The 27,747-nt window shown below is 43.3% G+C and overlaps 1 protein-coding gene and 1 long non-coding RNA gene across 5 annotated transcripts in view; one reads left to right on the top strand and one right to left on the bottom strand.

Annotated features, from left to right (window-relative positions):
- The window catches only part of SKI (SKI proto-oncogene), a 152,362-nt gene extending 129,569 nt beyond the window's left edge, over positions 1–22,793 (top strand). Inside the window, exons 2-7 of one of the 4 annotated variants that reach the window (XM_082230020.1) lie at positions 10,513–10,635; positions 12,261–12,376; positions 13,795–14,093; positions 14,545–14,852; positions 17,296–17,526; positions 20,460–22,793. In XM_082230020.1, the coding sequence (XP_082086146.1) occupies positions 10,513–10,635; positions 12,261–12,376; positions 13,795–14,093; positions 14,545–14,852; positions 17,296–17,526; positions 20,460–20,648 (1,266 nt within the window). In that variant the 3' untranslated portion in view covers positions 20,649–22,793. Of the gene's footprint in view, positions 1–10,512; positions 10,636–12,257; positions 12,377–13,794; positions 14,094–14,544; positions 14,853–17,295; positions 17,527–20,459 lie in introns of all 4 variants that reach the window. The other 3 variants (XM_082230022.1, XM_082230019.1, XM_082230021.1) reach the window with 3 other exon arrangements.
- On the bottom strand, positions 15,575–22,469 carry LOC309536529. The gene is made up of 3 exons (XR_014221578.1): positions 22,329–22,469; positions 19,372–19,490; positions 15,575–16,721 (listed from the first exon to the last, which is right to left on the bottom strand). It is a non-coding gene; the product is annotated as an uncharacterized lncRNA (long non-coding RNA).
- Positions 22,794–27,747: the final 4,954 nt, after the last annotated feature.

The following is a 27,747-nucleotide window of genomic DNA, read 5'->3' as shown; positions in this document are numbered from 1 at the left end:
TGCTTGCACGACATTTCCCCATGGATCCGTTGTGGAGCGACAAAGTGGCAGCCAGAAGACAACATTGGGGAGAGCAGGACCTGGAAAGCAAATAGGCATCTCAAAATGACAGAGTGAAATATTTCCACTTGGGAGACACGAGACAGAGATGCCTTTGCTCTAGGAGTCTGGATCCCTGCCACCTGAACCACAAAACCTAGTTTAAAAAATAAAATAAAATACTCCTAGACTGAAGTTAAGCATTACCTAGAATGGATTGTTTAGACAGAGGTAGCTTTTTCTTTCTTTAAATATATACAGTCAGAATGCAGTTAAATCTTCCTTCTGCAATGCTTCTGGGCTTAAACCAAGCCATCTTGTTTATGCTTGTCAGTCTGTACCAGACTAAATATTTTTTTAAAGCAGCCCACAGAATATATATCCCCATACACATTTGTTAGAGTAAGTATCAGCTTCTTACACACCGATACTTCATAATATGCCTAAATTTTGGCTACTTCCAGACAAGCCAAGAAGATAGAACTTAAGTAGGTTTATTATTTTATATAATTTTGCTTGTATCTTTGTTGCTTTGTATCTGGCAGCCATCAAAGTTCATTTGACTTAGGACAGGGTATTTTCAGTAATAGTACTTAGGACAAGGATTGCCCTACCAATGTTATTGGACTCCCATCTCCCTTCAGCCCCAGCTAGCATAGCCAGTGATGAGAGAGCAGCACTAGGTTGGGGAAGGTTGCATTAAAGTTCTACTCCCCACACAGCCACTGATTTGCATTCATGATGTGCAATGCAGTTACTTACATAATGCAGGTGAAGGGAACTTTTGGCCCTTAAGATGTTACCAAACTACAACAGCTTGACCAATGGTCAGGGAAGATGGGAGTTAAGCAACATCTGGAGGACCAAAGGTTCTCCTCACCTGACATCTGGCCCTCCAGATGTTGCTGGACTACAACTCCCATCATCCCTGACCATTGCCCGTGCTTGCTGGAGCTGATCGAAGTTGGATTCCAACAACTCCTAGAATATAATATATTTTCAGGAAGTTCAGCTGATTATTATTAGATTTTCCACTATACAGATGAAGATCAAGGACAACAAAGAAATTAAAATTTCTAGCAGCTGCCTTTAAAATAGAGGCCATGATGAGTTTCAAATTGTATAAATTATAAATGAGTTTGCTAATATTATTTTATTATGTTCATTGTTGCATTCTTCTGTTTATACTTTGTAATGGCTGGTGTTTTGAGTCTGGTAAGTTGTGTTCATACGTGTTTGTACCTTACACCCAAACTGCAGAGGCTAGTCGCTAATGCAAATATCTGTCTATCCATCTCTCTATATCTGGAGGGTTGCAGTCTCCCCACCCTCGACGTAATTCATTGAATTTAGAAGAAAGACTTCTGCTGCTTTTATATCCCATAGAGCCCTCTAACACCGGCACACTTTGACGCCTCTTTGCTTTTTAGCTTCTCATTTTATGATCTGTGCTTGCATTTGACAGCACCCTGATCGTTGCCATTTTATCGCGCCACCTGAGTTTCAGTAACTCGTCTTAGGTCACTGTGAATCAGCGTGCGAGTCGGAAGTGTCTCCTCTGCCTCATCTACTCTGCCAGGCAACAGGGCCAGCAATTCCACAAAGCAATGTGAAGCTGCATCTCCTGGAAGTGTCTGGCTTTGCGTGCCTTTCTATAGTCTTCAGTCTTCCCTTTCCAGGTATCATTAACACAATGAGTTTTGGTTCAGGTTGTCATCAGCAGGGTCAAAGTTTGTTACTCCATAAAAAAGTTGTTATTAGAACTAACTCCTGGTCTCCATATCTACCAGCAAAGATCCACAAGTGAAAGAAGTAGAATTAAGAATGGTCTCCAACCACCGCCAGTACTGGTCTTGTATGCACTTCCAGATAAGAACATTGGAAGTTGCCTTATACCAGGTCAGAATATATGTAAGTCTAAACCAGAGTATTATGGTCTACTCTGACTGGTAGTAGTTCTTCAGGGCAGCCACCCCTTACTTGCTGACTGGGGTTGATGGGAGTTGGGATACAATGGAGGTTAAGGGCAGCTGCTCTTTCACATCACCTACTACCTGGTTAGTAATTTTTTTAAAAAAAACTGGAGGCGCCAGGGGTTAAATAACTAAAGCAATCACTCCCTGGAAGGAGAAGAAACATGAAGGGAATTGTTCCTTATTTTGTACAGATCAGAAACATGTCTGTCAGCAATTTGGTAGCTTGTGGAGAGCGAAACATGACCTGGGGCTGACAAGTTCTTTAGTCCCACTGATTGGAGCATTGTTCTGGGGGTGCGCTTTCTTCATTTTAATAGCCAGTGAGGTGCAAATGGTGCATGTGCTTGGACAAGGACCAAGGAGATCCGGGTTCAAATACTCTGCCATGAAGCTCCTGCTGAATGAGCGTTTGCCAGTCATGCACACTCTCCACCTAACCTACCCCACATGACCCTTGTGAGAATAAAATGGGGAAAAGAATCACGTGTGCCATGATAAATAAATAAATGTCCATTGGTACACAAGAAGAATTGGCTCTTTGCAGCTGGGCGTTCTGACCAACTGAGATGCATTAATTCAATACATTTACAGGGACTGCAGAAATAATATCTCTCTCTTCCCAGTGTATAATTCCTATGCCCCTAAACCAGGGGTGGGGAACCTCAAGCACTGGGGCCAAAGGCTCTTTCTAGGCCTCAGGACTCTCTCCAGGCCACATCCTACTTTATATGCTCCTGAGTGTTTCTGTCTATCTGAGGTGTCTGGGACGGTAATGCCTCTTGATTGTCTGAATGGATGATAGAGGTGTGTGTAGAAACTGCCCTACTGTGTAAGAGGTAAAAATTTGTTGTTTCGTCCTCTTTTGCATCTGGATCCACCCATCACTGTTATGTGGTCCCCATAAGATTGTCCAGAAGGGCTGGTAAAAAAGGCACGTTCATTCATATCCCCCCCAATATACACCAAGTCTCTATGTGTCCCTCATTTACCTTTTCTGCACTGCACAATCAAGCTGTGTCTCAGGCTTTGTCTTGCACAATACCTGTTTACTCAGGAAGAAAATCAGTTAGTGTCTCCAGGGTTCCTTTGACTCTCTCAAGAAATCTAGCTTTGAGGTTTCTGGAAACCAGTATCAGACCGGCATTGGGTCTTGTGGTTCTCTCTCTCTCTCTCTCTCTCTCTCTCTCTCTCTCTGAAATCTGCTTCATTTTGTTTAACAAACAGCTATCAAGTAGTTGCCAAGACAGGAAGCTCCACCCTTACTCATGGTTAGAACGGATCTTGTCTCTCTGCACAAACTATGAAAAGATAAAAGGAGGGGGAAGGGGGACTACCACCTACGGCATTATAATTGCATGAGTCTAATTACTTTTGTAAGTTGTTTGTGCATGTTCTTGTGCACATTCGGCAGTGCTCTCATCTTCAAGTAATCCAAAAATGATGATTCAGGTCTCCTGAGTGTGTTTTGAAAATATTTGGGAATTATTTTGATTTATATTTAGGGGCATTTTAACATAAGTATGTGGAACGTAAGCAGTTCCTGGTTGCTGGATCAGGCCAAAGGCCCACCTTCTCCCGCATCCTGTTCTTGCAGTGACCAACCTGACACTTATGGGAAGCCTGCAAGCAGGACCTCAGCACAACATTTGCAATTCTGGGTAACTGGTATTCAGAGGCATGCTGTCGCTAGCAGTAGAGATAACAACACAGTCATTGTGGGTATTAGGTAGTAGCCACTGATCGCCTTATCCACCGTGAATCTTCCTAATTACCTTGGTGGCCATCATTATTTCTTGTGGGCACCATCATTGCATCTTTTCTATTCTGTGGTGTTGCATATCAAACTCAAAAAAACAACAACCCACAATGCATTTGTTATCAAGTGACATTTTCATTTATTTTCATGGCACCTCCAGGAATTATAAGGACTGAATATTTGCAAGAGTTTGTAGAATAGGGGGTGGAGTAGTGGTGGGGAATCACCTCTCATATTTCATCTATAGCAACAGTGTTTAAGTTGCTCCCTTGTAGTGATGGAATGCAATGCATTGGAGGGGGCAGTATCTTCACAATAACTCTGTGAATTTAGGGCATTTTGGTTCCTTAGGAAACTGTGGTTGAGATGACTGTGATGTTGCTGAGCTAGGCCGTGAATCCCTGACGCTGATGGTGGCTGCTGCCTATCAAGGTTGCTAGGGTGGGAAGGCAGAGAGGCCAACAGTAGGTGGAGCCAGAACCAATGACAGGCAGAGCCAACTAATTCTAGTTGTGCCCCCCATCCTTCCGCCTGAAAAGGCAACGTTGAGACTAAGAAAGAGGAAGGTGACAGCCAGTGCCACCCCCATAGACTGGTAGTAAGTTAAAAGACAGACAGGTGGCAGCTGGGTGGCAGGGTGTGCGTGTGCACACTAAGATTGGTGGGGCAGCTCCATTCACCTTCATTGCCCAGCACCCAGACTCAGGTCCAATCTCTGTGTAAAGATTGGGTGGGAAATATATGGGGTATGTGTGCTCTGCTCTTTTCTTTACCAGCCTGGTTGCTATGGAAAATTTGAGCCAAAGAGACCTCATGCATATGGGTCCCTTGCACCTGCTCCTAGTTTGTCAGATGTTTTCAAAGCCAAAGTGTAGCCTCCCTCCCTCCCTCCGCACACTTTTCTGCCAGCTTGCAAGAGTCACTTTCACACTGGGGAGTCTATATTCTCAGCCAGACATCAACTACAGAAACTGTGATTAGTGTGAATGCTTGCAGAGTAATTACTTTATGCTTCCATGGATTGGAAACCACTCTGGAGCCACAAGAGGATATATCACCCTTGGAATGGTGCCAGTTAGAAATGGAGCCTTACCTATCTAGCATCTCATAGGTCTGTGCATATTTATTCATCACCTTTTGGGCTGTTTCACCAATATGGGAAGGAGAGGTATTATCTGGAAGCTGAGAGGGAGGGAAAGTCAGAAGATCTTTAACAGCTATAACTTTCTCACCTGGGAAAGAACCCCTCTAATGTCCCATAGGAACTTCGGTAAGTTAAAACACAGAAAGGTGGTTCTTTGTAGGCAGGCAGGAATGTTGTTGTGACATTAGCAGCAGTAGATCAATTGCATTCATGTGCCCACAACTCTTTGAATCATTGGGAAATCATTGGAGTAAGGAAGCAGGACAACGAGGTAAGGGTGTGTATAAGAGACTTCAGTTTGATGCTTAAGGGCATTATTTATGGTCATTGAGAAATGATAGAATCACAATATATTCACCTGAATTGAGATGCCCCCCCCCAATATTGGATATGGGAATAATTCTGGGTCAAAAAGCTGAATTTCAGCATTAGAGGATGATCCAGCAGGTCATCCAGCACACCTGTTGACCTTAAAGCATCTCGGGCAGCCACAAAGTTTGTTGCAGCTTGCTGGGAAGTGCAGGAAGTTTAATTAAATGCCCAACAGAAATTTTCAGCTTCACAGAATAATGGGATAATTCCCATGAGAACAGGCCACATTAGCTGGAAACTTTCCCCAGTTTTCTTGTGCGGTTTGGGGCTTCAAGGAAACCACAAACAGAAACCATCTTCTTGGCCTCAGTAGTGTTTTCATTGAGCTTCTTTTCCGTGTGTGTGTGTGTGTGTGTTTGTGTGATTCAACTAGTACGGGAAATGCTCCTAGTTCTGGAGTGTCTATAGACATCCAGCTCAAAAACAAGCTGAAATTGTTCTAAATTAGTTTAAAGATGAGCTGCTTTGTTCAAGTGCCAGCCAGAATGCTTTCACACAAGGAAGCTGCCACACAGGCAAAAACTTCACACAAACTAGCATCCCTTTCACAGTGTTGTTAGTATATTCATTTTGCTAGGAATCATGCAGTATTTGTCCTCAGTCCCAAGGAAAACAACCCCCAGTGGTATATAAAATAGGTTCCCAAAGTTCAGCATGGTTACAGATGAAAGGAGTGGAAAACCAGGAGTAAGAATTTCTGCAGGAAAATACCATTCCACAAGATGATGTGAAAATTAGTTCAGGGATGGGGTAGAATTGGCTTGCAATAGACCCAGAGTTGGGCTGCATTTGTATTTCTGTATAGATTGTTTAGGCTGATTTGTTAAATGGAAGCCTCTTGGTATGTGAACGTGTCATAGTTTGATGCTTGGGCATTTGGGAATTTCAGGAGATAGCTATAACACTGCCGAACGCCTTAAGCTTGAAAAGTCACTTCTGCTGGGTGCTGAAATTTTTGCTGGTGCATTCATCTGAAAAGAAACTAGCAGGTGCTCATCCCAGCTCTGTTATCACTTAGCCTGCTGCTTTTATTATTATTGCTTGGCCTGAAGGAGGAGGGGCTGTTCTGAGAAGCAGAGGGTGAGAAATCTATTCCCACCAACCTCGCTCAGCTTTGCTACTGCAGTGTTGTGCTGTGCCGAGCTAGCAAATTTGGCCAGACACATCAAGCATGATCCTATTTGGCCAGTGCCAAAATTAGTCTGATTAATGGGGAATGACCTTCAGATGGATGGGATCAAAATTTCAAGAAGCACCTTTTGGAATCATAGCTGAAATATCTGGCTTCCAACTTGTTTCTTTCTCAAAACGCATTGGCAGGGATCCAAAAACCTACTTCCCTGTGCACTCAAAGGCTTAGGCATGCTCAGTGGGTTGTTGATTTTACACACACACACACACACACACACACACACACACACACACACACTCTGAGCTGCCTGAACACCCAATTTCTACAGATTGCTTTTGATAGTGTTCTTGGTTTCAGAAGAAGTCTGGCATGTGGCAAAATGGGACTTCTATTCTTGAAAAGCAAGTCCAAAACATACGGTGCTGCATGTTTCTTTGGAACCCAGACAAGTACATTTAACACAGGATAGGACTGTGTAGCTGGCCCTGCAGTAAATTCTTCCCAGGTCATTGCAGTGCTTTAGGAAGTACCGTAAAGGGCTTTCATTGCAGCAACTTTGCAGCAACGCTGAACTCTGCCATTGTCCTTTGGAAATATGGAGAATGCACTTGTCCGTTGGCTTTGATAATGTGATTGACAGGAAAATGCATCTGGTGAAAGGGGCTCTAGTCCACAAAAGCTTGGTGCCATCACAGATTTGCTAGTCATTATGATGCAGTGAGTAAAGCATTAGTCAAAACTATTTTGATGACCAAGGTCAAGGTTGCAATCTCTTGATGTCAGATTCTTCCACATCCATGAAAGAAAAGCTGAACAGAAGTTGCTGTTATTATCTTCCAGTCTTCTCCTTTACTTCCCAATCCTGATATGAATAGGTATGCTTGGTTGCTGTCCAGGACAGCACAGAAATAGATAACCAGGCCGACTCATTCACTGTCATTCTAGACCACCATTCACAGGAGTTGCAGGCAGTGCAGATGCATCACTCAAGCAAGTTTGGTTTTGCAAACCAAAACTGTCAGAGTGGAGATTTATTGATGCAGTCCATGTGACCACTGGACATCTTTCAGCCTCACAAGACTAGACTCATGGTGGTGGCTTTTGTAATACAAACCTAGGTTACAGTTGCCACAATGGAATGTCTAAGCACTTTTTTAAAACAATGAATTCATTATTATTATCATTAATTTTATTTCTATATTGCTTTATATTTTAAAGAAAAATATGGTTTACAACACATTACAAATATGTGGTTTACAATGCATTAAAATATCAAATCAAATAATCTAGAATACAACAAATTCAGACTTCAAGAAAATATTTCAGATCCTTCTCTAAGTGACATTTTGCTTTCCCCATATTTATTTACCTGCTTAATTTATATACCTGCCCCATAGCAGAAATACTCTAGAAAGGCAGTGTGGTGTAGTGGTTAGAGTGTCTGACTAGAACCTGGGAGATCAGGTTCAAATCCCCACTCAGTCATGAAGCTCACTGGGCAACCTTGGGTTGTTGTAGGGATTAACTGAGATGGGAGGGGGGTGAACCATGTACTCCTTAGAGAAAAAGGTAGGATATAAATGCAGCAAATAAACTCTTCTGCTTACCTGCTTAAGAAAGCTGGGGGGGGGGGGCAGCCAGATGGAGATGTCAGTCGCCAGCCTGGCAACCAGAGATGTAGTTGCAATTGGACCCTCTCCAGTTGCAAAACACCTGGGAATTTTCTAACACTGTGTGGCATAAGCTGGGAGGAAAGGCTGTGTACCTTAGCAGCAGAGCACCTGCCTTGCACACAGAAGGTCCCAGGTTCAATCTCTGGCCTCTCGAGGTGGAGGCTGGGAATGTCCCCTGCTTGAAGCTCTGGGGAGCTGCTACCAATCGGAGTAGACAGTGTTGAGCGAGCTAGATGGAACAATGGCTTGTGTTTTGTTTTGTAAGATAATATATTTATCATTCTCCCCACTCCATCCCCCTTTTGGCAAATCTATTTAGGTTGCCTCACTTTGTACTAGCTATTTCTTACAGCTGCGTGCTTTTAAAACTTCACTCAGCTTGTTGTGCCAGGGCTCCTGCCCCCCACCCCCCAGCACACATACACACACACACACACACTCTAACCATCCCAATTGATTGTCTCGAGTCTGCACAAAATACTCTTTCTGCAGATGAGCAGAGGGTGGAGGGGAAAAGTGAGGGGGGGGAATGGGCAAGAAAGAAACACATCTCTGTACTGAGTTGAAGCACCTGCTGTGTCCGCCTCTCATTCCAGGTCTCCTCCCAGCCTGACTTTGCAGCCCCAGTGGACAGGGCTGGGATCTGTCAGTGCTTGCCAAATATCATTCAGATGCTGTCACTGTTTCTTGCACAGGCAGAAACTGCAAAAGTAGAAGGAAGTTTTCTCTCCCTTCACCAATATTATTACTATTATTGCTCCAGTCATGCTGACTTATCCACAGATTCAGAAAGTTCCCTTGCCACTCTTGAGGTAGCCCAAAAACAAATCAGGTTGTTTTTTTTAAAGAAATAAAGTTTTGAAAAGGATGGACTTTGCAAATCCTCCCACATTTGGCAATTGGCATGGCGGTAGCGGGGAGGGTTAGGGTTAACTCTCCACACAGGGCTACCACTTTGTGTGCTCATATTGGGAGCCGGAAAGTACACTTAGAAAAAAGAATAGCATCCCGGCACACACCTGTGGGCCTCTGGGTGGCTCATCATTATCAGCATAGGTCGCTTTGTCTCCATGTTCAGTCATATCCCTTCATGAGAAGAAACTGCATGGTCTTGAAATGGAATTGACACTTCCCTCCCTGCCTTGAAGGGTAGGGGGAGAGAGCAATTACAATGAGGTCATTCAACCCACCCTCTCCTACCCAGTGATCTTGTTTGTACTGGCTGGCTTTCTGGCTTTTTTCAGAGCCCCAGTTCAACCAGTAGGTACCAATCTGTTTGGCAAAGCCACATTGGGGCCCTTGGAATTTATCTTCTGGTGTCCCTGGAGAGAAAAGGGTTCCAGGCGGCCAAAAGGGCTTGCTTATGCTTGCGGGTGATTTATAGGCCGAGCAGAGCAACTTGTGGAAAAGGCAAAGCAGATCTTGGCAACAGGCCACTAGAATCTGCCTGCAGCTGCGGCACAGTGAAGTCATCAGCATAACAACCACTGCAAACAGAATAACAAAGTCTGCCCTGTTCTCATCTAAAATACTCTTTCCAATTCAAAACCACAGCTTTAAAAACTCACCTTTCTGCATACAATTAGAAAACAAGGTAGCAGGCAAATTTGATTTGGGGGTGAGTGGGAAAAAGACAGGTAGTGTTGAATGCTTTGATTTTATAGGCTTGGTTTCTTTAAGAATATGTTTTTAAAATGGTTTGTCTTTTAACATACACTAGAAATTTTGTTTCCCACCTCTAGCTTTTTTAAAAAGCAGTTCTAAAGTTTGGAGGACTACATAGGTCAGTCACAGAGCTTTGGGGAAACCAGTCAATTTTCTGCCCAGTGGTACTGAACCCCTTCCCTAGGAAACATAGCTAGAAATGAATTTTAAAGTGTTTCCCCAAATCTGGGTGGACATGAATCATTTATAGAAGTTGAAAACACCCAGGATGGTTAAAAAACAAACAAAAGACTGTTGAAAGACTGTATGTGTTCCGTTATATAACACTATACAATGGTTTAATGTATGTAGATACGCCTCTGTGAGCTTGAACACATGCCCTCAGTTGTTCTGTGACATTTTTGTTGGTTCTGATAAAGGTATAACTGTAGCTTGCCTTTAGGGTGTTTTCTAATGGACTCACACAGCAATGTACAATTTTTGTGTGCTACCTATAGTTCACCCGTGACCTGGAGTCCACAAGGAAAGAACGGTCCTAGTCACAGTACCTGTAGCAATGCACCCAGGAGATAACGTTGTGAGCTCGTAGGATAGATTAGAACAGACCCTTCCTTGCTCTTCAGATAATGGTCTCCATGTGGGTGTATTCCTGTTCAACTAGTGGTGGTTTGAACTATGTTTAATATCTAAAAATGCAATGGAAAATGACAGGAATATAAATTCAAGCCAGTAAATCCTTTCTCTCTTCTTTTCAGGTACCATCTGATCCTCCTGCTCCCAAGAAACCCAAAATAGATGACTCCTTGCAGTCTCCAATAATTGGTGACAAAGAGAAACAGTCTAGTTGGTTACGGTCCTTGTCCAATTCATCCAGCAAGGTGAGTTTTAGGGGACTGGTCATAGGTAGAGCCTGTTTTGTGTGTTGTTGTGTTTAGTCGTCTTAGTCGTGTTCGACTCTCTGTGAGCCCATGAACCAGAGCATGCCTCGGAAACGCTCACTTTCTACTCAGAGCTTCTCGTTTTTTATGTCCATGGAGTTTTCTTGGCAAAATACTGGAGTGGATTGCCAGTTCCTTCTCCAGGTACATCACATTTAGTCTAAACTCTCGGCTATGACCTGTTCGTCTTGGGTGGCCCTGCATGGCATAGCTCATAGCTTCTCTGAGTTATTCAAGCCCCTTCGACACAACAAGGCAGTGATCCATGAAGGGGGTTTTGTGTGTAGAAAGCCTCAAATTCAATCTCCAGCTAAAAGAAAAAGTTAGCAGGTGGTTAGGAAGCCCTTTCTGCACATGAGACCATGAAAACCCACTGTCAGTCAGCCTAGACACTAAAGGCAGCTTCTTTCATTTCCTACATCCATAGTCCACAAATTTGGTTTAAAATCTCGTTTATTTTACTCTCCTTGGGATGGTGGTGAAGAAACCACATATGAGCAGTTCCAACACAAGTGTAAAGAGAAAGGGGCCCCAAAAGATTTCATCAAGGACACCATACATTAATTAGGTGCTGTTTCCAAAGTCAAACACCTGTACAATGGGCTGCATCCTGTTAGCCCTACTCAGAATAGACTTATTGAAATTAATAAGACATGATTAACCATTAATTTCAGGCAGTAGGACTTTGTTGGGTAAAACCCATTGAGTTTAAAGACAAATCCCTCTTTTGCATTTTTTTATTTTGCTTCATTCATGGTCAATTTCTCTTTTGGACCCTCTATTTTTGTTTTAGATCTACTGGTATTTAAAACAAACAACCGTAGAGGAGCTATTTTTGTAGGTATTTCTCTTCCAACTAGGATAAGGTTGCAGTAAGAATCTTTTGCCACAAAAAGGTGGCTGCAGAATATATACATACATCACATTTTAAAAAATTAGAATGATTTAATAAACTAGGAATATAGGAAGCTGTCAAGGGTTACCTCGGGTTAAGAACTTAATTCGTTCTGGAGGCCCGTTCTTAACCTGAAACAGTTCTTAACTTGAAGCACCACTTTAGGTAATGGGGCCTGCCGCGCCACCGCTGCACAATTTCTGTTCTCATCCTGAAGCAAAGTTCTTAACCCAAGGTACTATTTCTGGGTTAGCGGAGTCTGTAACCTGAAGCGTCTGTAACCTGAGGTACCACTGTACTTGAATTGTTTTCGGTTTTAAGGGCAATCTAAGAGTAGAAAATTAAAAACAGCAACAGAATGAAATTTAAGACTGTACTAGACTCCTTGAGTTGCATCCACTGCTAGTCCTACTCTTAGTAGACCCGTTGAAGTTAATGGACACAACAAACATAGGCCCATTAATTTCAGTGGGTTTACCCTGTGTACGACTTTGTTGGCTAGGCCTTTTCTTTTTCACATGGACTTATAATGCCTCCTATTCCCTATGGATCTTCAAGCCTCCGCCCCCCCCCCCCGCCCCCCAGCAGCTTATACCAGATTTACAGCTCACAAACATGTAATTGTGTGTATCTCACTGTTTCCTCTTTGTTTCCTTTTTGGCTCCAGCAGAGTATTGGTTGCATGCATCCACGACAGCGCCTCTCTGCCTTCCGGCCCTGGTCCCCTGCCGTTTCAGCAAACGAAAAAGACCTCCCAAACCACATCCCTGCTTTGATCAGAGACAGGTGAGGAGGCGGAAAGAGTGGCACAATAACTTGAGTCCGAGTCATCTTAAGCCAGTTAAGGCTGTAATCTCATTGCGGAGCTTCCTTTTACAAGTGACACGTAATGTCCATTCCACATTTGCAAGGGGTTGTGTCCACCTATGTTCTACTCAAGACTCTACACCCTTTGAAATTAATGGACCCAAGTTAGTCCTGTCCATTAACTTCAGCGGGTTTACTCAAGAGTAGGAGTAGCATTGGATACAACCCAAGTCCCCTATTTTTCGCTCTATAAGACACACCAGACCACAAGACGCACCTAGTTTTTGGAGGAGGAAAACAAGAAAAAAAATATTCTGAATCTCAAGCCAGAACAGCAAGAGGGATCGTTGCGCAGTGAAAGCAGCAATCCCTCCTGCTGTTCTGGCTTCTGGGATAGCTGCGCAGCCTGCATTCGTTCCATAAGACGCACACACATTTCCCCTTACTTTTTAGGAGGGAAAAGGTGAGTCTTATAGAGCAAAAAATACAGTAATTGATTTGTGATGTGGCGGCACTTTGCTCCCTACCCATTGATATTGGGCAGGCACCTTCACTGTACTGTTTTTTGGCACTTGCTAAAATATTTTTGTTCAAGCAAGCCTACCCTAATATGTAAGTTTGACGTGTATTTTTAAAACTGAATATTTTATTTAGAATTTTTTAAGGCTAACTTGTTCTTTAGCAACTGATGTTTATTGGTATCTTATATTTTATGAAAACAGTTCAGAGCTTTTGATGATTTAATGGTGTGTGTGTGTGTGTGTGTGTGTGTGTGTGTATACATACATATATATCTGCTGAAGAAAGTAGGACTGAATGCCAGAGTAAACATTCATAGGATCAGCGTCATTTGCTCACAAGGAATTTATATCATACGCTGGTTCAGGCCCCTTGTTAATTTGCATTTTGTAGCACAGAAAAGGCTGCTGATTTGCCCCAGTAAATGTTTACATATTGCAACTATGAGTTGTATCTAGCATTAGTCCTACTCAGAGTAGACTGTTAATGGTCATGACTAACGTGGAACAATTAATTTCAGTGGGTGTATGCTGAGCAGGACCTAGTTGGACACAACATTATTTCTGTCTGCTAGCCTCCTAGAATATGATTGTGCCATTAATATCCCATACCTTTAACACAAACGAGTGACAGGCAACCTGTGGCCCTCCACATGCTGCTGTACTTCTGTTCCCACCATCCCTGGCCCATGGCCGTGCTAGTGAGGCTGATGGGAGTTGTAGCCCCCAAACATCCAAAGAATTGCATTTTCCCTATAGTTGTATGTAAACCCATGCATGCAGACGTCTCCTGAGCCTGCAAATGTAGTAGTGTGTGTTCCATCACTGAAGGTGTTACTTCTTTTTCTCCCTTCCAACCCCCCTACAACCCCTCTGCAGTTTGTATTCATACAAAAGTTTTGAGAATGCCGTGGCCCCCAATGTGGCCCTTGCACCACCCCCGCCTCAGCCAAAGATTGTAAGCAACCCCCCATGTGCCCCAGCAGCAACACGGAGCAGTGAGCCGTTGAACAGCCCCTCCCAACCAAGGAAAAGGAAACATGTCGCCGAAAATCCAACCATTCCCGAACCTACGCCAACCGCTGCTGTCGCCACCGCTCCTGCCACTCTCCCTGCTGCAGAAGAAGAAAAGGAGTCTGAAGCAGAAATTGAAGTAGAGACTCGAGAAGAATGTAAGTGTGAGTTACCCCATGCTACTTCATTTCTTATTTTCTTCTAATTCCCTGCTTGTTTTCCTTGGGAACATTGCCATGGGGAGGGATGGAAGGATGGGGAACCGATGCGATTCCTGCATGGCTGGGGGTTATACTAGATGACCCATATGGGGTACGTTCCAATTCTATGATTTTATGATTCTAAGTCTTATCTTGTCCCCGTTTTGCTTTCAGAAAAGGAAAGCACCTCAGTGGTTAGAGCGCTTGCTTTGCACACAGAGACCCCTGACTTAAACCCTGGGTAGCCATTGCTATTACCTTACTAGATAGACCAATGGTCTGATTGGGTACAATGTATATTGGGTTCTATGTATGTCCTTTCTGCAAGCCAGACACACAGGTGATTTTTAGCTTTCTAATGTTCTTTTTGTCGGCGGGGGGACTGCCGCCTTTGTGTTTCTTTTCTCCTCCCCAGTCACCTCCTCTCTGTCCTCACTCTCCTCCCCATCCTTCGCTTCTTCGAGCTCAGCCAAGGACATGAGCTCGCCCAGCATGCAAGCCCCGCCCACTACTAGCAACGTCTTTGAAGTCGCCAGCCACGCCGAACCCCAGAGTGGCACCAGCGGTTTGGAGGCTGAGCTGGAGCACCTCAGGCAGGCCCTGGACAGTGGCCTGGACACGAAAGAAGCCAAAGAGAGATTCCTCCACGAAGTTGTAAAGATGAGAGTGAAGCAGGAAGAAAAACTGAATGCTGCCTTGCAGGCCAAACGCAGCCTACACCAGGTAAGGCCATATGAAAGCATCATAAGGCAAAAGGAGTGGCTGGCATCCCCACCCACCTCCATCCCCACTACACAGGCAAGTACTGTTGTAGCACTTTAAAAAGTCATGGCTTCCGCCAGAGGATGCTGGGAACTGTAGTCAGTCTGTTAAGAGGGTGTGGGTTGTTATGAGACACCCTGCTCCCCTCACAGAGCTACAATTCTCAGAGTTCCCTGGGAAGAGGGATTGATTGTAAAACCCCTCTGAGATGTTGAGCTCTGTGAGGGGAGGAGGGGTCTCCTACCAACTCTTAGCACACTTAACAAACTTTTGTTCTCATGATGCTTTAAGCCATGACTGATAAAGTGATGTAATAGTGCTTTTCAAGTATAGTGTGGATGTGGCTTAATTCAAATTAGTCATGCACATTAATTTCAAGTGATATGTTCTGGGTATGACTAACAGTGGATACAACCCTCTCTCCCTATCTGAAACATCCTTCTGGTCCTGAAAGTAAGTACGTAAGAGCAGCCCTGATGGATTTAAGCTCAAGTCCCATCTGATCCAGCTCTCTGTTCTCACACCTGCTCAAAGGCAGGACCTGAACATAACAGCACTCCTCTCCTCACCTGTGATTCCTAGCAGTGGAGGTAGAACATAGCCATCATGGTTATGTTTTTCTTACTAATATTTCTTATTAAAGTTGCAGTTAAAAATACATTTCCAAACAAGTAAAAACAATATTTCTGAAGCAAGAACAGGTTGGTTTATTTTTTTAAAAAAAGAACAGCAAACTAGAAACACCCAGACAGCTTGCAAGTGCATGCAAAGTTTGAGGTTCCACATGTGTGGTTTATGGCTTAATATTACAGCTGAACAGAGTCACAGAAAACCTAGATTGTGCTCTGGGGCCTTATGTTTCATGGGACCCATTCATGGTGTAAAGGAGGATCCGTGGGGTGGTAGTCTGCTTGCTGTTCCTGGGCTTTCTGGTTCTCTCTGAAGGACCTTGAGCCTGTTTCTGGAGAGCAGTCAGAGAACGCAGAGCAGGTGGCAGCTGCTCAGCCAAGCAAAACTGAGCAGAAGAGTACGGTGAACTTAAGAGCCTAGTATTTGTCCCCAAATTCCATTAATTCTGTTGTGGAGAGAGCAAAGGCTTTTCATGCAGAATGGCTGGGAAACAGCACAGGCTAGGATAACAAGTTCTGGCTTAGGAAATAAGGTTGTCAGACGAGAGAGATTTCCCATGACCCCGATGCAGTATGTTACTTAACAAAGGAAGGACTGCATCTGGAAATAGGAAGGAGAGGGGTGGGGAGGGGAAGAGATATGCAACACTGGTCTCCCTTTTAACACTAATCAGTCATAATATAAGCAAAGAATGAATGGAAGCTGTCCCCTCCGCTCTCCCAATAAAAGAGAGAAAACTTTAAAATAAATGTGTAATGCGTAAACCATAAAGAAGTTGAGAGGACCCCAAGCACCTGGTTATCCATGTGCCTAAAATATCTGATGCTGGACCACATAAATATGAAAAGTGTCTCCATTTGGACTAATCATCTAAATCTGACCTCTGTTTTTCCACTGGCTCTGTTCTCCCCCTGAATACCATTTGCTGGGTTCTGCAGGAGGGGAGAATGCTGTTGTGCTTAGGAACCGCTTCTGGTTTGGCCACTGTGAGTAAAAGGATTCTGGCTTAGATGGGCCTTTGGCCTGGTGCAGCAGGGTTCTTCTTCTGTCTCAATGGCAAGGTCTTGTTGAGCAGTGTTACTCAAGTGGTGTTCCATGGACCAGTGCTGGTCTGTGAGCCATTAGCTGCTGATTCATGGTGACTCCACCACAGCCCAGGTTGGGTGGGACGCTTCAGATATGATACCGGTCCTTGGCACCCTGGAGAAAAAAATAATTGCCAGTCCGTCACATCAGATAGTTCAAGAAGCCCTGTTGTAGAGAAATGTCTCCCCCCACCAACCAGGACACAACATCCCTCCCATTGGAGGCTCAGCACTTAAAATAATCAATAGACAAGACCATTAGCTTAACAAACAAAAAAGGAAATATACAAATCATAAACAGATCCAATACTGACAACCTAACTCAAATCTTAACATCAGAATGTCCATAAGTGCTTGCTTGTAATATGTTCTAGAATTGTCTGAAAAGAGTCAAGATTCTTCCAGAATTCTGTGATGTATTGGTTCTTCCTTACTGCACTTATGGAATTCCATGCTACTGAATAAGGTATCTTCATTTTCCATTGGCTAGGAACTGGTGAACACGTCTATCTGCTTTGTGTGGTTCTTGCCAATATCAGGCACACCATGCTTAAAGTCTAACTTGCCCTCCAACAACCTCTGAAATGTTAAAGCTCTTGCCCAGTTATATATTTCTTACTCCCCATGCCACCTCTAGCCACTTTTAAGGCTGTGTTTATCAAGTAAGCCATGCCTCCATCTTGTTCTAGGAGCTTGAGTTCCTACGTGTGGCGAAGAAGGAGAAGCTAAGAGAGGCAACAGAAGCCAAGCGCAACTTAAGGAAGGAGATCGAGCGCCTCCGAGCTGAGAACGAAAAGAAAATGAAGGAGGCCAATGAATCACGGATACGGCTAAAGCGGGAACTGGAGCAAGCCAGACAAGTCCGGGTGTGCGACAAGGGGTGTGAAGCAGGCAGGCTGAGAGCCAAATACTCCGCCCAGGTGAGGACAGGTCCTTTGAGAGTCTCCTCACAGAGCTGTAGGCTCTTGGCCAAAACTTTGCAAGAGCTTTTCTTGTGGCTAAATATTCAGAAAGGCTCTTTGAAAGATACTTTAAAGGATGCCATTTTGGCCTCAAAACAGTCTTTGGTTTCTCACTGTAGGGCAGAGCTTTCCAAACTTTTCATGTTGGTGACACTTTTTAGACATGCATCATTTCACAACATAGCACTTCAGTTTCACTAGCAAGCCAGAGATTAAACGAACCCCTTTCCAGCCCCTGGAGGAGTTTGGGGAGCATTCACATGACACACAGTGTGGAAAGCTCTGCTGTAGGGAATAGGGCTGGGCAATGTCGGCTTTTCAACACTGAGATGTATCACCAGGCAAACATCGCAAACTGGCAATAGATCGCAATGTTGAAACCTGTCTGAGCCAGGGCTGCTTGCTGCTGCCACCCAACGCTGGGAGTGGAGGAACTTCCTCTGCAACCTTGGCATTGCTCTGCAAGGTGCAGTGTGCAAGCCACCCCATCCGTGCCTTGCTGAGCATTGGGCCTGGTGGCAGCGTCAAGCAACCTCAGCACTTCCTCCTGGGAGATAACCCACCTGCCATGCACAAGCCAAAGGGGTGGGGAGCTTGATCAGCTGAGAAGCCTGTCCCTTTGCATGTGTGGGGGAGGAGGGGTTGCCAGGCTGCCTGCTCCTCAACGGATAAGCCTAACAGAGCCCCCACCCTGTCTTTGGCTTGCGCCCTGCAGCAGGCGAGCTGGGGAGTCCATTAGATTTCTCTGCTGAGGGGCAGGCCCCTGGGCACCTATCAGCGGAGAAATTTAAATGAGGTGTGGGCAGCCACGGGACAAACTACATCAGCTGTTCCTCCCTTAGCAGAATGAGGACCATAACACACTGGTGGTTTCACCCAGCAGTACATTGCGAGTGAAACTGCTGCTCCTGAGTCCCTCTGCCTCCAGCACCCAACTGCAGCTTGTTTCTCTCACTGGGCACTGGTAGCAGAGTGACTCAGGAGTGACAGTGGTTTGACTCTCAATATACCACCGGGTGAAGCAGCCTCTAGCTCTCATACCGGTCCTGGGCAATGTATCGATACATTGCCCAGGCCTAGTAGGGAATGGCCCTGGCTCAATGGTTAGAGATCACCTGTTTTGTGTGCAGAAGGTCCCAGGCTCAATTCCTGGCATCTCCAGGTAAGCTTGGAAAGTACAAATACCAGGACATGCTTTACAAAATCAATTCATATGTAATAGCAACATGTGGGCTTTTCTGTGAAGAGAGTTTAAAGTGTTGTCATTCTGTACACCAAAAAAATTGTTAAAGAGCTCCTTTAAAGAAAAAAAGAAGCCAACTTCTGAACAAAAGCCCTGTTAAATGTTACTTTTCCTCCTCCTCTCTTTAACAGGAAGAGGAGCGGTCCCACAGTCCCTTTTGTGAGGCTTGCCAAATTTACAAGGGCAGAGAAGCAGGAAATGATGCAAATTTCCTTCTCCTCGCATCACGGGACGTCTCGCTGATAAGTGATGCCCAGACTAAACATAATCTGATTCAGAGCTTCATGTGCTGGGTGTCAACTTCCACTTTAGCTGAAGTGTTGTGGGGGCGGGTGGGGCTCCACAAAGTTTGAAGCCTTAAAAAAAACCCCACGCATTCATCTAATTAGGCTTTGAAGGTTCACCCGTTTGTTCCAACTTGCTCTGCTCCAGAGGGTAGCTTTTGCTTCTGACATCTGGATTTTTTCTCTCTCTCAAGGGAAGAAAGGATTGAAGTTTGTGTGGGTGAATTTTTGGGTTTTTCCTGTTAATAATCTTGCCAGAAGCCTTTTCTGTCTTACCTCCCATTCGCCATGTTGACGTGGGACGTCTGTGTTAGACGTTCTTGCCTTCTGTCTCCCCGGCTTCTAATTCTGCTCATCGTCTCAGTCTTAAGAAATAGCATCAGGGATGTTCAAGTCTAGATTAGGTTGGAGGTAGGTGGGAGGAAGGAATGGAGACCTGTGATTTTTCAAAGCAGTCAAAAGGAATTAGTGCACAGGCACATCCTTGCCATTTCCCTGCAACTCCCCCCCCCCCTTCATTTGTCAGGATTTAGGTCTGGCATATTCATTTCTGAAGTAATCACATTGCCACGTTTTTTGCTCATCCTTTGAAGTATTAGAGGGGAGGTGGTCAGAGCTGAATGACTTGGAAGAGGCCCAAGACTGCAGAAGTGTTGTTTTGAGTGGTGGGGGAAGATGCAGAGATGGAAAGGTTCAGGTCTCTTGGCACAGTGCAGCTGGCTTAGCAGCATCCGGAGGACACTGTGCTGGCTATCCTTGTGCTAGGCTGTGTATAAACCTAGAAACATGGTGGACAAGCATTCAGTGACCTCCTTTTCTTTCCTGTATAGATTATGTACATAGTTTAGCATTTGATCTAAAAACGGATAGGTTGCAGCTCTTGGACTGTGTTGCTATATCATCTGTAACTCAAGAGTGGGGAACCCCAGGCTTGGACTGATTGTAGACCTCCCAGACCTCCCAATCTGGTCTCTTGGAACCCAATTCCCTTCAGCAGCCCTACCTTTAAACCATGCTTGCCGCTGACCCTGCCCACCTACTGGCATGTGGCTTTTAGGGTCCAAGATAGTTGGTTTTAGGGACTTTGGTTCCGAGCCACCCAAGGTTCTACAGTGGTACCTCGGGTTACAGACGCTTCAGCTTAAAAGACTCTGCTAAGCCAGAAATAGTACTTCGGGTTAAGAACTTGTTTCAGGATGAGAACAGAAATCACGCGGCCCCATTAGCTAAAGTGGTACCTCAGGTTAAGAATGGACCTCCAGAACGAATTAAGTTCTTAACCCGAGGTACCACTGCATATGTCAGTTCTAATGCCTTGAATTGAGCCAGGTATCTCTAGTTTACTATCCATTCATTCATTCTAGATTGAAGACCTGCAGGTGAAGCTCCAGCATGCAGAGGCGGACAGAGAACAGCTGCGTGCTGATCTGTTGCGTGAGAGGGAAGCACGGGAACACTTGGAAAAGGTTGTCAAGGAACTTCAGGAGCAACTGTGGCCTAAACAGAGTGATCTGCCCAGCAGTGAACACACAATGAAAGATATGGACAACTAGGCCAGCGCTGAAGAACGTAATGACATGGGGTCTAATTTGTAGGCCAGACTGACAATAAAATAAAATAATATGCACAGTGAGGGAGAGAGTGTGTGGGAGAGGCGCTGGGGCAAGGGTCCGCGCCCTGGCGTGTGCTGGTAAACATGGACTTTGTTATTCATTGGAGGGCAAATGTTACTCTTTATAAAAGAAGCACTGAATTCCACCTCTTTTTTCAATCCATATAGCACAACATCTTCCTGTGCCTATAACATGAAGAGTGTTTATAACCTAAACTACTTTTTGAGTCCGCAGCAAAAAAAATATATTAAAAAAATTATACCGTCTGGCGAGCAGCATCCATGTGAAATCAAAGACAAGCAACGAGGGCTGCTTTCTGGGAACACTTTGGAATCAAGAAAAAAACAAAACCCTTTTGTTATAAGCTATTTAAGAACACAAAACAATTGAGTCATGAAGACATGGTATTATAACCATTTACAAGATTTTTAAAATATATATATATATATAAACAGGGAGGGGGAGAAAATACTTTCAATGCCTGATTTGTAATGACAAATTGTTACATATGTTGGGTTCTTCCTTAAAGAAGCTCGTCAGAAAAAGCCCAATAATAAGCCATGACCGTTTCAATCCAGGGGATTTCTATGTGAATTTCAAATTTAGGTTTTTTTCCTAGTTTAAAATCTTTGTTTTCCCCATGCTTGAACCAAGAAGAGGAAAGTCAGTGGAGGGGAAGGGGGGTAGTTTGTATGTTTCAGTGGGGTGTAGGAGTGGAACTATATCCTAAATGAACCCAGCCTTATTAAAATTCAGTGTTTGTAAATCACGCCATAACTTTTTTTATATATAAATATATGTCTGTTATTAACTGATGTGTTTTAAAGACTCACTTCAACGCCAGAGCACTTCAATTATGAGAAACGGATAGAAGAATATATAAAGAGAGCAAGAAACACAGAGAAAACACAAGACAAAAGTCGGCTGAAACATGAAGTTGCTTGTGAAAGATAAGTGGGAAAAAACAGAGAGTGGCATGTCTGCTTGGAAACCCTTCCGTTTTCCCAGAGAACTCGTCCCCATGTTATCATCACCTCAGAAATTTCAGTATTTTATTGACTTGCCCAGGATCACGTGTAAGGATTTCAGTGTGGCCCACAGAGAGTGCTCAACATTGTATTAAAGAGACAAAAAAGAGGACTTTTGCTGCTGTGAATAAGCCTACATTTCTTATTCTTTAGGGTTTTTTTTGGTCTTTTGTTTTTAATGTGACAAATACTTTAATATTGGGATCTGTGCCGCAATTCCTTCCCTTCCCACTGAATATTGAAATATGCAGCAAGTAAACACACTCAGGGCAAAAATCCTATCCCCAGTGGGAGTTTTGCTTCTTCTACCTGATTGGGGCCAACACTTTAGTACCCACTGGATTTTGTTTTCCTCTTGAAAAGCATTATTTTTTTAAAGAACTACAGTTTTTGTTATTATTTCCTCCACCTTTATTGCTCCCCTTATGATTTAACCAACTGTCCACTGTGTTAGCAAGGAACAGTTTATAACTCTACACTTCTCCAGGACCTACCCCCTCTCTTTTGAGAGTAAGGCAGGTAGGAAATGCTACAGAACTGCAGTTGTTAGAGCTCAGTGTCAATATAAGCAGCATAGGCTCAGATTCCCTACCTTTGCTCTCTGGCAATCAAGCAGGTCACGTGTTTCTTGATCCATGGTTGCTTGAGATCGGTGTCACACAAGCATTCCAACATGGACTTCCGGGATGCCATCCTATCAGCGACAGGGCTATGGCGGCTGGTCCTGGCTAAACCGCCCCAGTGCAGGAGTGAGCAATATTTTGATTCGTTCTTCCCTGCAAATACAGAGGTATTGATTCAAAGTCTTTTGTATTTGTATTATTTTATTTTTACAATCATTTCACAGGAATGGTGAGCAAACCGTTTACTAAGGGCGACAGTTTACTAAAATCCTTAACTGGGGGAAAAAGCCATCCCAAATTCACAGATTCTCTCTCCTCCAATTTGCGTTCTGAAACACTGAAGGGAACTCTGCAATTCAATCCTTTTCCTGTAACCAAAATGCGGCTGTCTGTCCTAAAATTAAAGTATTGACTTTACAGTACACTAGGGGGGGGGGGAATAAAAGTTGTATTAAAAATAAAGCTGTTATTATCCATTCTAATAGCCATTGTAAGCATGAACATTGAAAAAGGAGGAAGTAAAGTACATTTTAGTGGGGGTGGGGGTAGGGGTTGCTACAGGAAAAAAATTTAAAAGGAAGCTATATTAGAATAATCAGGTGACTTAGAATTGAAATATGGGGAGCAAGAAAGCAACAGATATATACGGACTAATTTGCATGATACGAAGTTGTCTGCGTTTGAGGTCTTGCCCATGCTCGTATCCAATGAGTGGAATCTGCTCTCCCATCTTAAAGTGCAATGCAAACGGAATATTGATTGTGTTTATGCAGTTATTTTTTTAATATGGGGATTTAAAAATAATTTTTTTGCTTTGTATGTTTTTTCTGCAGTTATTAAAAAAAACCATATGCATGGAATTAAAATCTTTGCCATACATATATATTAATTAACGGGCATTATCACTGTCTTAACGTAAAGGTGCATAACTTTTTTTTTCCGTTTCGTTTTGTTCTCAGTCATATAAATTTCCAAGATCTATAATGCTTTTTTGTTAAGTTTGCAGTTATTTCCTTCAAGAGGCAACAAAACTGCGTAGTTTTGATGCACAGCTGTCTTCAGTGGCTCAAACCTACACTTGGCGATCCAGCTTCACTCTTGGGACAAGCTGCTGCTCACTGCTTGTCCCTCTCCCCACCCGGCCAGCCACCCCTCCTTTCAGCAGGGAGAGGTGTTACAAACCCTAATTCTAGGAATACAGGGATCATTCTACAAGATGATAATGACAAACCAGTTTCTGTGAAAGCAGCTTGCCTTCCAATACTGATCTTCCTCTATGCCAGGGATGGGGAACATGAGGTCCTCCAGCTGTTGTTGCACTTCAGTTGCCATTGACTCCAGCCTGCATGGCCTATGACCAGGGATGATGGGAGCTGTAGTCCCAATGATAAACAGAGGGGTCTTAAACCACGGCAGCCACAACCCATGTTTTATGACACACACTTAGTTCACGCTGACTGACAGAGGCGCAGCTGGTCTTGCTAGCAAACTTAGGGGCACATTCTAGGACATTCCCTATAATCCTCTAGGAAGTGAAATTGGTGCATTGACCAACAGGTCAGCGTGAAAGGTACAAACCCTAAAAACCATTGCCAGATTCATTGAAGCATTCGCACAGATTCAGAGAAGCCCACTGCGCCACAGCACAGCCATTCCCCCTTTCCCTCTTCATGAGTGTAAATGTTCCAAACCTTGAGGCTAGGCTACAGCAGCTGCCACAAAGCTATCCCCGTCAAAACAAACAGGAAAGGCATTGGGAACCCACAGCCTGGGCACATGCTCATTCTTCAGAAGTCTCTGCTACCACTTCCAATCATAGTACTAACCCAAATGCAAAATGCTGAAGTTTGCACCATGTCTCATCTTTTTATGTGGGCATACAACTTCAGTGCAAGCTTGTCTTTTTACTCCCAGCCCACCAAGAGAAAAGGAGCTGAATTTATCAAAGAGGAAAAAGATAATCAGCACCAACCACACGGAACTATGTGTAGTCTTCTGCAATAGCTTAAAACAGAAGGAAGGAAAGGTCCCGTGATTTAAACTGCATCTGTCCATCAGAATTTCACTCTTGCATCCTTCTCTGTAACAGGGCATGGGGCCTGCAATCTTGCTGATTTAAGGGACGTTCCACATACTATGCAAAGGGAAGCTCAACTTTGCTGCTGAATTATATACTCCACAAGAAGCTGCAACCATTCATAACTCCCTGTGAAATGTATGCTTTTAACACTATAAGCAGCTTTAAAATTGTGTTTCTTGCACATAAAACTACTTAAGTGTATGCCTTTAAATATAAAGGTGTCAAGTATTAATACCAACAAATGCTGTGTTTCTAACACCTTGATCCTGGTCTGATTTTTCCTGAAACCCTTGATGAAATAATTGCAATTTGTACAGCTGTGCCCACATACCGATCAGTCTTGAAACATCTATCTGCTAGTGTTTTAAGATTAGACTGTCTAGTAAGTGTTGAAATGGGGGGGGGGGAGAGAATCTTTGTGACATAAGGCAGATAGAGGCAAAACAACAAAATCTCATTAGGTGAGTGAAGAATCATTTTTTAAAGACACCTTTGTCAGATCCAGATTTAAGTCATGACACATGTCATTTGGATTTCAATTGGGACTTAGTTGACTAAATATGGTGCAATCCTGTGCATGTCTACTCAGAAGTAAGTCCTATTAAGTTCACTAGGACTTAACCCTAGGTTAGTTGGATTATAGCTCAAGTCTGTATCCAACATCTGAAGGAAGCATGTGCATCCATGTGGATTCGATAGCATCTTTGCTCTTAATCTTTTCAGCCATGTGTCTAAAGTCCTGTTTAAGGGATTTCCAAGTCAGACAATAAAAGGGTAACAGAAAATTCAGCCATTTCACAGCTGTTTGGGACGTTTCCCACCTCAAGCTCTTGCCATCAGTTAACAAATACAATCTACCAAGAATAATTTCTGCTCGAGCGTCATTGCAACAAATGGGGCTTACCTTGGAGAAGTTCCTAGCCCACTGTGTATAAATATATATTTTGAACACTGCAGCATGGTCACTAGTATTCCAGATCAGTAGCCAAGGTCTGAGGAGAGCTAGATGTAGAAAACACAGAGTTAAGGTAATTAAAACAAAAAGCAATCCAAACTCGAGGCTCCCAATCAACACATGAGAGTTCTGGGCTCCTCCCCACCCCAGACCCATGATAGCCAATGTATGCATAGAACATGCATGTTTCTGACATTGGTTTATATCCAGTGTTACATCAGAACAGAGGTCCATCAGTTTTAATGGGCTCTTCCAAATGGAAAGTTGGGCACAACCCATTGAAGTGAATGGGGAAACAGCTGCCTATGCAACATTTTTTTGTTCACAGCAGACCCCCTACTCCAAAGTGTGCAGAGGGGCTGGTCAGGAAAGAGAAACTGCATTATCAATTCTGTAGAATATAATGTTCTTGTTTTGCTAACTTAAGCTAGTTATAGCTATGATCCTTTTACTGGAACAGAATTCGCAAATTGTAATTCCGTTTCCTTTAAGATGTTTTCTCCAAAAAGGGGAGAAGAAGTGTTTTATTACATCGGCTGTCAGTTCTCCAAATACATCAAATATATATAGATATATAGATATATATAATCTAGGTAATTGTATATTCAGTTTAATTCACTTTTTTATAAAAGATATTCAAATAAGACTTTAACGAAGGGGGGGGGAGGGCAGGTGAAGAATACCAACAGCAATAAGACATTTATATCTATGAAACAGGCTAACAAAATAATAATCTTGCTTTTTTCCAACAGAACTAGCCAATGTAAAAAAAAATTAATTTGTAAATACTTTTTTTTTTCATTTTGCAGTTGTATAATACGTGTATATGGTGGTGTTTACTTTTTCAAAACCTTTTTCTTACTTAGTTGTCTTGTTTTAAGAGTTGTGTTTTTAAAACCAAGGAAATTTGTTAGGGGGAAAAACAACCATAAAGAAAGAAACTTTTTTGTCTTATTAAAAAAAAATCAGTGTCAGTTCAACTTCCTTCCCATTATTTGCATATTTTTCTCATTCATTGTGAACTGTTTTATTAGTAAAAGCAAAGAAAATTGACATTTCTTCCCCTTACATCCCCAAGCAGTCTCTGTGTTATAGAGAGGTCTTTTAAAGCAAGGAAGAGTAATAAGGAGCAAGTTTTTAATTGAGGGGATAATGGCGCAAGTTTATTAATAGATGAAATCTTTACAGCATTTTTTTGTTACTTCCCTGTCCCCCAGCTGCTGCTGCTGCTAACTATTTTATGACTTACTCTCCTATTCTAGAACTATTTTATGTAATTAAATATGCTTTCTTGTTTATAAATGCCTGATTTACAAAAAGGAAAAAAAAAGCGTGGGGTATTTATCCATTTCTCTGTGTAACTTGATAGTCCTTTTCAAATCCCCCCTCTCCCCACATCCCTTTTCCAACCTGGAAACAGATAATATTGTAAAATAAAGGACTTTATCAGATTATGTATGAAAATAGCTATGCTTATATATACCACAGTGACTGAATGTACAGTGTATAGGCGCATTATCAAAAATAAAATTGTTTGTGCAGAAAAAAATAAGTCCACACACACTAAATATATGTTCTTTTACTACTCTTGAGTAGCATGAACAAACACGCCCCAATTAATTGGTGCAATACTGCAGAAAAAAATTAAAACTGTTTTATAAAATTGTTTTATGAGACTATGAATAGCTCTTCATGAGATAAGCACCCCTGACCTCAACTTCTCTAATTGGACTGGGTATTGCAGGCCCACACCCGCACCTACTTTTTAAAAAAGAGTCCCCACACCTTCCATTCACCCCTGTATACAGATGTGTGTGCCTTCTTAAGTGGTAGCCTCCAGGAGATGGGATTCATCATGTGATTTTTCTGGTAAAGTAAAGCAGGGTGGTTCAACAGGCTGCCGTCCAGATGTTGGGCATCCACTCCCACCCATCATCATGGCTTTGGGTGGGAAGGGTAAGGAGACAGGGAATGCAACTGTGGCCCATGGAAGGCATCTTTAATAGCAAAAGGCCCAGAATGCAATATATTTCCACCAAAGAGCAGTTGACACTGCAGAGGTGGCCGTGTTCCAGCCTTCCCCGTCCTCGCGCCTTTCAGATATTTTGGCCCACTTCCCTGGGCTGGATGAGGCTGGTGGGAGTTGTAGTTCAAAACATTGGGGAGGGTACCAGGTTGACCAAAGGTTGCCTTGCACTAAGAGATAATCCAACCAGCCCCAGTCCTAAAGTCCTAAGCATTTTTCAGGAGTGGAAGAGAATCCCTCGAGAAACTGTTTCCTCCAGGGCATATACTTGTGCTCACTTCTTGGTCTTGTTACCTGAGACTCAACTAAAAAGACCAGGGATTAAAC

The sequence above is a fragment of the Podarcis vaucheri genome, assembly GCF_965113315.1.
Source record: "Podarcis vaucheri genome assembly, chromosome: 7".
NCBI lineage: Eukaryota > Metazoa > Chordata > Lepidosauria > Squamata > Lacertidae > Podarcis > Podarcis vaucheri.
This window is presented reverse-complemented; position numbering and strand designations above follow the sequence as displayed.